The sequence below is a fragment of the Triticum aestivum genome, chromosome 4B (genome assembly GCF_018294505.1).
Source record: "Triticum aestivum cultivar Chinese Spring chromosome 4B, IWGSC CS RefSeq v2.1, whole genome shotgun sequence".
NCBI classification, from domain to species: domain Eukaryota; kingdom Viridiplantae; phylum Streptophyta; class Magnoliopsida; order Poales; family Poaceae; genus Triticum; species Triticum aestivum.
The window spans coordinates 33,120,380-33,129,510 of record NC_057804.1 but is presented as its reverse complement, the minus strand read 5'-3'; the positions used below and the strand labels follow the sequence as shown (position 1 = coordinate 33,129,510).

At 41.9% G+C, this 9,131-nt stretch overlaps 1 protein-coding gene across 1 annotated transcript; it reads right to left on the bottom strand.

The window, feature by feature from the left end:
* Window positions 1-6,710: 6,710 nt before the first annotated feature.
* LOC123094332 (transcription factor TB1) lies at window positions 6,711-8,542 on the bottom strand. The gene has a single exon (XM_044516361.1). It carries the CDS (start codon window positions 8,075-8,077, stop codon window positions 7,013-7,015), a length of 1,065 nt encoding a protein of 354 aa, XP_044372296.1. The 5' UTR covers window positions 8,078-8,542; the 3' UTR covers window positions 6,711-7,012.
* Between the last annotated feature and the right edge of the window lie 589 nt (window positions 8,543-9,131).

Below are 9,131 nucleotides of genomic sequence, written 5' to 3'. Positions count from 1 at the left end.
CAAAGTTTCATTAGAAACCTATATAGGTAGCCATGGTAACCGCAAATGACAACCCCTCTCGATTAAACAAATGTTTATCTGGTAGCTAAAATCTCGTCCACCATTCTCTGGGTTCGTCTTGTGCTGTGAAATCCGCCGCAACTGGCTCTTACCAGCGAGTCATGAGATCTAGCTATGTAATTCCTAGTAGACTATTCCCTCCGTCTAGAAATTTATTGCTTGTCCTAACTTAAAGTTTCTTTAATCAAGTTATAGAAAATATACATCACCAACTACAGTACAAATAAATACTACTCCCTCCGTCCCAAAATATAAGAACGTTTTTAACACTAGCATAGTGTCAAAAACGTTCTTATATTCTGGGACAGAGGGAGTATCATTCTATCGGTCATGAGATATATTTATTTATACATTGTATCTATTTGCTATCATTGATGTTGTTATATTTTCGTAAAATAATGTGCAAAGTTTAACATAGGAAAAAACTAATATGCTCAAAAAACATATGTTGCTAGTCATGAGCTGACAAGTCAAAACCGTGCAAGTACTAGTTCTTCTGTAGATTTCATGCTCGTACACCACTGAAACGACCGCTCCTATTTGGTTTGCTTTATCATCTTGGGGATAATAACGAAAGCTTGTCCTTATCCTCCCATTTTATCCATAGGCACATGACCTGAAATGCATTTCGATTCTTGTTCCCAGGTTGTCTTCTATTGAAAAAGGAAGGAATATCTGCGCTCTGCAGCTTTTAGCACATGAACGACTTTGAATCATTTTCTTCAAAAGAGACGGAAAGAGAAACATCACGCGTGCCGAGACCATCAGGTTAGCTTCCTGTCTCTAGGAGAGAGAGGCACTGTGAGAGATGCCACCTGGGGATCTCCCTTTGTCGACCTTAATTTTCCCTCCCCAAGAACCCGGGCAAAATAAGAGAATAAGACATCTGCTCCAACCCTCCAACGCGTAGATAAGCCAATAATCAACCACACTATCCTCCCTCTTTCTTCTTCTTCTTCTTCTTCCGCTCCTGCTGCCGTCCTTCTTCAGCCTCTTTCTCCGCTGTTCCCTCGTCCTCATGGGCGTAATCTTGTTGTGAGTTGCGACACACCGCAGAGCGGGAAGGCTATGCTCGGTGTCAAATCAGGCTAAAGCATGCAAGCCAATCGTGCTCTTGTGTGCGTGTCGTCTCGTTGCTGCTTTCTGGTCCTGGATGCCTGCATCCTGGTCGCTTGGCTATATCTTGTAAGTGAACCATCGATACTCTACTGTTCTTAGTTTTTACTCTCTAAGTTTCTGTCCTATATGTATGAGCTGTAGATTAATTAAGCAACGTAACTGCTGCTCTGTTTTGGTGATGATAAGAGAGATGTTGCCTATCCACCACGAGTCACGAACTCACGACCGCTTGCTCGACCATGTTCAGGACGGCGTGATCGGCCGATCCCTCTGCCAGGCCGGAGCAGCGGGGATTGTGTGCTGGAAATTGGAACAATGGCGGAGGGGAAAGAACAGAAGGCCAAGGAGTGACGCTAATCGACCAACATCACGAACAAGCTTCATGGTGAGAAAAGGGGTTTGGTGCTTTATTTTGGTGGAATACTTTTGCGCTTGAAGGAGTACGAAGAAACACAAAGGTGGTATTGATTGGCGCCTATTCATGCTTGATGAGTCAGCCTGGGACAAACCCGGTCCAAGGCCACCTTTAATCCATGTATTTTAGCTTAGTGGACAAAAGTAACTCAACTCAATTTGATCATTCCCTAAAAAACTCAATTTGGCCATTTTTGAAAACAGAATCGTACTTGTGAATTGAGCGTATAGCTGGGATATTTAGTTTCATTGTCTTGGAACGAGCCCGCCTAGATTCTTTCTAGGCTTTCCGGTGATGTTCATTCACTGGGAGACAATGTTCTCCTCAACTATGAGGTGTTAATCTCAATATTTGCCGGCTCAATCTCTCGAAGATGCTCATAAAGTATATATGGTGCGTGGGTCAAATATGCATTTGAAGTTTATTATCCTCGTCCCACTAATTCCCAGCTAAATGTTGGAGCACTATGCAACTTTATTGATACAAGTACACCTATATATAAATGTTTCATATACATGCTAGAGGTTTAGGAAGATCCATGATACTCAAGACGGTTGAATTAACACGTTTTTCATCAAAATTGTCTATATATGGTTAAGATCTTTGCAGTTGAAGATGATTTTGCAACGAAAGGTAAGACTGATTGCTTTGATATGGCACGGGGGGTACTATTAGTCTATAGAGACTGCCACTATTACAACCCACAAAGGAACGTTAACAAGGCCTACCATACTTGCTGATGGCAATCACCGGGTGACAATTAAATCGGTAGGGCAACGGAGCTCAAGGAGAGGAGTACATGTTTGTATTGACATAACACTTACTTGACCCTACTCTCTATTTTATTTCATTAATATGAATGAGTTAAGAGTTGAGCTAACATAAACTGTAGCCATGATGTAATTTAGAATGAGATTGGGCACTCGAATACCTTTGTAATGCACATGATCAACATTTCAAACACTGGACCATCAGATTTGTCACAAAAAAATATGGGTAAACTTTTTATGAAAGTGTGCCTCAGTTATATACTACCTTTGTAAACAAATGTAAGACGTTTCCTATATTTGTTTACAGAAGGACTATTTTTTAGATATTTCAGAAACATAGAACTAGTATGTATTGCAGATTATGTACATGTTAAAAATCAAGTTCAATATAAGCAAAAAAAATCAAGCTCAATAATTTAAAACTTTGACTGTAATTAATCTGACATGAAACATATACTTTCATGATACTTTGTTTTTCATTTCTTTTGAAGCATAGTACTAGAAAAAATGGTATTAGAAATGTACAAGAGATTGTATCCTAGTCCGAAATGACAACTAAAATTGGAAACTTTAGCGACTGATTTATATCATACAAAGCAAAATCTCCGGTTTCCCCCATCAAATGATAAATGTGGCGAATATTATTATAATTTCTAAAATATCTTTGGATATGAGAAACTTGATTAGACATTTCTTGTGGTGCTGCACCACATAAACATTCCTTGTACCTTGAATGCAAATGTGCTTGTATTTCAAAGGGAAGCATGCCACTTTCGATCTTAACTATGCCAATTAATACCCGAGGTATGAAAATTTGCAATTATTCCTATCATTGCAAGACATCTGTAACGAAGGTACTACTCATGAGTCATGATAGTTTGATCTCATTCAAAGGATATGTCAACCGACACTATTTTCGTCGCATCGTGGAAGTGGATCAACCTTCAGTGCAACTTCAACCTGCCAATAATTTTATGTCGGATAGGTTTGATTCATGTACCTACACACTTTAACTTAGTTGATTTCCTTGTGTTGATATTATACATTATCGTTCTATATCTGATAGGTTAGATCAATGTCCCGAGTCCCGACATAGTTTAACTTTGTCGATTCCTTGTGCTAATATTATACTCCCCCCGTCCCATAATATAAGACGTTATTACATCCAATATACTGACATTATTACATCTAATACACTCAGTATATTAGATGTAATAATGTCTTATATGGGACGGAGGGAGTACATTATCTATCTTGCAGTCATATTACATCAACACACTCAATAGGATATAACCATAACCGCTTAAAAACTCTACCACTGCCTTTGCAAATTGACCTGGAGATATACAAACCAAAATTACTCTCTTCCAATAATTAATATTGCTGCCTATTTGTTCTGCAGATCCATTAATATTGTATCAAGTGAATACTACCATATCAAGTACATGTCTCAATTAATACCGCATCACTAAAATTGAAGCCTTTTTCTGCACATCCGATCAAAGTGCTTCCTGCAAGCAGAATTTTGTTCACGCCATGTGCACATGGTTGCCTACTTAAGGGCCAAGTGATATGTACGTATGTGCATAATTGCTTTCCTGAAGAGCTTAATTTCATTACATAATATATATTCTCCTACTGGCTAGCAGCTGGCCGCCCGGGCTGAAGCTTGAACAGTACTCTTGTACTTCGCGGGAGAAGTACCTAGTCCTAGCGAGGTACGTATTGCATGTTCACATATACAATCGCCTTTGTGTTTCTTAACTGAAGTACTTCAGAATGACAAGACAAGATACATGTGGACACTGTTTGTCCTAATTTCTTCTAGTACAGGATGCATGTGACCTTTGAGGCTAGCTGCTGGACATGCATGCATGCAATTAATCCGTGTACAATTTCCGTGCAGAAATAGTTGATTTTACTGCTACAGCTAGCCCATAGTGCGGTGACATTTGGCCGACACACCTAGCAGGTGCAGCAGCACTCTCTGATTCATGGTAACTAAATTCCTTTATTGCAGATGCGCTGCTGCGCTCGTGAATTGGTTAGAAAACTCCATAGGTTGGTAGGAGTATGTCATATTTAATTTGACGTTTTACTCTCTAGCAGCTATACACCTGGTTTGATTTTGCGTTTGAAAACTTATGTCTTAGCAAAGCTGGTTTCCATTTTGTTGCTTCCTCCCCAACCTTTACCGCAAACAAAATTTACCAAAAAATGTCTCTATTAAATGCTTGGTACTTGGTAGCAGTAATTTACTCCTATATATATTATCTGTCTTTATGAAATGAATTATTTATTCTATGGGAAGTGTTGTGACTAATCCAGAGGTGTTTCTGTTTCATATATTAATGATTTCTAAACCATTGTCTTCAATTTGGGCCAGTGTAATGGTGATAATTAAGCTCCATTATCCTGATAATTTATGGCAACAAGACTTACTTATTTAAGAAAATTTATATTGAGTCATTGCTTATGTGCAATACAAAATAGAAAAGGTATTAGTATATTTTAAAAATGTTAAACGATGTATAGAACATTGTCAAGGGAAATATGTTGGTCTGACATCATTTATAGGTCTATCAGGGGAGGAATATTCGTTCCATTGACAATATTATTGTTTTGTATCTCAACCGGAAAACAAAAGTGGTATGTCAAGTGGAAAGGAAAATTAGTGCTCATATTCTATTATATATGGAGGATATATAGCTCTGGTCTAGATGACAGTCGACATACTATATGTGGTTAAATGCAAAAATGAAGAGTCAGTGTAAAATCTAAAATTACAAGGAGATAAACGGCTGAAAAGATTATTATTATGTACATGTTCTAATTTATGATTGTGCGGGGCTGGAAGCATGCATATGCATATACTCCCTCTGTCCGGAAATACTTGTCGGAGAAATGGATGAAAATAGATGTATCTAGAACTAAATTGCATCTAGATACATCCATTCCTCCGACAAGTATTTCCGGACGGAGGGAGTATATCTTATTAGTATCTCAGCTAACTAGGATAATTTTGTAACTATGCCACGCCTCACCAAAATTATTATTTGCACATGCTTGCTCAAACAGATAAGACTACACTCCCTTCGCTCCGCAATCGATGTTCTAGCTTTGTACCAACTCAAACTTGAAATTATATTTTACAATGGATATAATGCAACTAATTTGATGTTGTACTTGCTAATATCTTCTACATCATATATATAGTACGAAAATGTATTTTCGGATAGATCTAGTGCAACTAATTTGCTGTTGTACTTGTTGTTATATTTTTAGACTTGGTCAAACTTAAAGAAATTTGATGAGGACAAAATATAACTTCAAAGAAGTTGGAACGGTCCAGTACTGTATCCTAATCTCAAGGGAGTTAGAAAAGGGAGTACATACTGTAATACTACTCATACCCCCAAATTTATATATTTCCATTCTTCTTAGTTCTATTGAATAATTTGGAGGCTCCAAAATTTTACCTTGCTCATTTGCAGCTGGCTACCCATGTAGTGGTGGATTGCCCAAATTTCATAATTCCTTCACAAGTGGCAAAAAGAACATCATATGCAGCTTTTACAAATCGTTCAATTTGAGATTAATAAATTAACTTTCTCCTGTTATCAATTTGAAACGATACGTACAATGTTAGTGCCCCAACATGTATGACTGCGTTCAGCTTTTACAAACGATACTAACTAGCAAATCAATTATGGTCGTAAAATCATGCATAGAACTAGTACACGCAGATGCAGGTTTTCCTAACGTAATTTTTATAAAAATGTATGTTTGATGGCAATCGGTGTTTTAACTTCAACAGTGTTAACGTTATCATCAAGAAAGCAGAATTTGTTGACAAAGTTAACATACATAGTCCTTTAATCGGACGGTGATGTTACAAGATTGACACTCTAAAATTTGTCAGCTGAATAAACAAATCTTGATTATTCAAACATGAAGACTTTCTTTTACCAATCAGCGGTACCAGCTTGAGTGATTTGTGAGTATATGCATAAATATACCTAATTAATCAACCTACTCCTTTTTCAGCAGATGTCATGAGAATTTAACCCAATGCTTGTGACTTGTGAGTATATGTACCACCATGCTTTGAGGTCTAAATATGCATTGTATGAAATGAAACTATGCATAAATATATACATATTTTGATATGTATTGGTACATAAGAATTTAACTCGATCAATGCTTGTTAGTATATGTATGTAACATTGAAGCGCCGTGTTGTTAGTTAAAGCTACTCCAAGTATTAGGATCCAACAGGCAACAGGAAACTGTTCTATGAAATGAAACAATTGAAAATCAAACTCATCTGCCATTCATCAATTAAGCAATTCATTCACCAGAATAGCAGATCTGGTCGGATTCCAGTTTGACAATTATAGAATTAAGAAATGGAGATAAGAATCCACGCATGAATTACATGAATTAATCAACACAGGTTCTGGACTAGTAGTAGCTTCAACTACAATACTGCATCATGCAATGACCAAGGCAAGTTCACCGTCACAAAGTTAATTCACAAGAAAATTATTACACAAATAATCCATTGAACAAAGCAGTATGTATATAAGTGCACGTGCAAGGCGAGACAGCGGGAGTAGTTCTTGTACCGTACGCATGTCGCCGCTTCTCAGTAGGGCTGGGAGTTGGGAAACACCACTCCACCGAGCTCCCATTGCTGCTCCAGCTGATACTGGTAGTAGTTACCGCTGCTTCCGTATCCTCCATTGCCGAAGCCAGCCATGATCGCTTCGCTCGGCATGGACGACGAGCACCCCTCCTCCAATTCAGCTCTTGCTGTGTTCATGGACGAGGAGCGACTGATCAAATTGTTCGGCCTCGTGACGAACTCGTCCGCCCTCGCCGCCGCCATGCCGGTGGCTGCCGGCTCGATGTTAATTGTGGACGCGAGCGTCACCCATCGCATCCGGTTCTTTTCCCTAGTCCGCTCCCTCGCCCTCTCCCGCGCCTTCGTCCTCGACTCCTTGTCGGGGATCGGGTGCGCACTGGCCAATTTCCTTTGCGGCTTTGGTTTGGCGGGTGCCCTTCTGGCTGCCCTTGGCACCTGCTTCTTCCCCTCGCCGTGATCACCACCTTCAGCCTCCGTCCCTGGCGGCTTGTGCTTGCCGTCGACGACGGAGAGGCTGCTGGAGCCGTCCTCCTCGCAGTCGGAGGACGCCTCGTCAGTCATGACCTCCCTGATGGCGCCCTTTGACGTATTGAGGAGCCATTGCACCGTCTTGCTGGCCTTGTCGAAGCCGAGCATGTCCTGGAGCGCGAAGAACTTGCGGGCGACGTCGAGGGAGAGCCGCATCCGCCGGTCCCTCATCCCGCCGGCGGTGCATATCTTGCTGTGCCGGTCTTTCCTGGCCGCGGCGGCCGCCGCGCTGTCGAGGCCTCCACCGCCGTGCAGGCCTTGTGCGGTTCCAACACCGTCTGCCCTTGGCGCCGGAGCCTGATCCATCAGCAGCAGCTCCGGCGGCGACTGGTTGTCGATCTCGGCCGCGGGCGGCGTGGGCGTCGCGGCACCGGCACAGAGGTAGCTGTGGTGGAAGGAGTCGGCGGCAAATGCAGGGGAGGAATGGTAGTAGAGCAAGGATTGGTGATCCGGCGCCTTTGGCGAGGGAGGGCTGATCTGCAGCTGTTGGTAAAGGGGCAAGTCCATGGGGCTAGGGGAATCATAGAAAGGAAACATGCTTTAGTGATGGGACTCTAAGACCCCTGAGACCTCCCGTCCCTAGGCCCTCGGAAGAAGAGCAACTGCTAGCTGCGCGCTTCTACTGTGTGTGAGAGAGGCGTGTGGCTGTGGCCTAGGAGCTATTATCAGCTGTGTCCGGCCATGCATAAGCCGCTCTTCACGCTTGTGTGTCTCTGTGTGCAAGAGAGAAAGAGAGAGATGGTGAAAGAGGTCTAGGACTAGGAGGAGATAAATCTCTCATGGGAGTTGCAGAGGGGCGATGAGGAGGAGGGGCACTGGTACCTAGCTCATCCCGAGTTCACACACACACACACACACACACACACACACATCATGGGCTCCTCTGTAGGAGGGCTAGCTAGCTAGCGAGAGAGTGCTTGTGGTTAGAGGGATGGATGGATGCCTAGAATATTGGATGTGATACTCTCCCTACTTGAGATTGAGAGGGGTGTGCCATCTTATAGTTAGAGAGGGAGGGTCTGAGTGTGGTGTGTGGATGAGTTGATAGGGAGAGAATACAAGGCAGAAGAAGGACACTAGTGGTGGAAAGGGCATGTGTGCATGTTGGAATGCTATTGGCTACTAGTGACCTAGGGCATTTATTGGCAGAAGACCCGAGGGTGGTGACCAGCCATGGCCGTGTAGGTTGGACGCCTTTGTTCCTTGGAGCCCCTTCTTTGGGAAACGAATGACCTTGTTTTTTTGTATCGGCACTTCTGCACAGGAATTCGCCTACCCGGTATACATTGAACGTTGTTGGGGTATGGATCAGACAACGGAACCAAAGAACTATTTGGTAGCTACTCTGGGGACCGAGGTCATATGGGAGACGGGACCTTTCTGAGTTGGGATAAGTACTACACTCTCGTTTTTGAAAACATACCGTTCGACTTGACCAAATTAATCTCTACCTTTCGATCTGCGGCTAAAAGAAGTTACTAGGACCAGAACGAGCAGGTCGACCCGTATTTGGTTGCCCAAGGTTGTAGTAGCCTTTACGCATACCATAGATTCTCCAAAAAAAAAAACATAGCGAAAAGGAGGAAAATCC

What these genes read in the sequence shown, in the direction of transcription:
- LOC123094332 (XM_044516361.1), bottom strand. Translation starts at nt 8,077, where the DNA reads ATGTTTCCTTTCTATGATTCCCCTAGCCCCATGGACTTGCCCCTTTAC.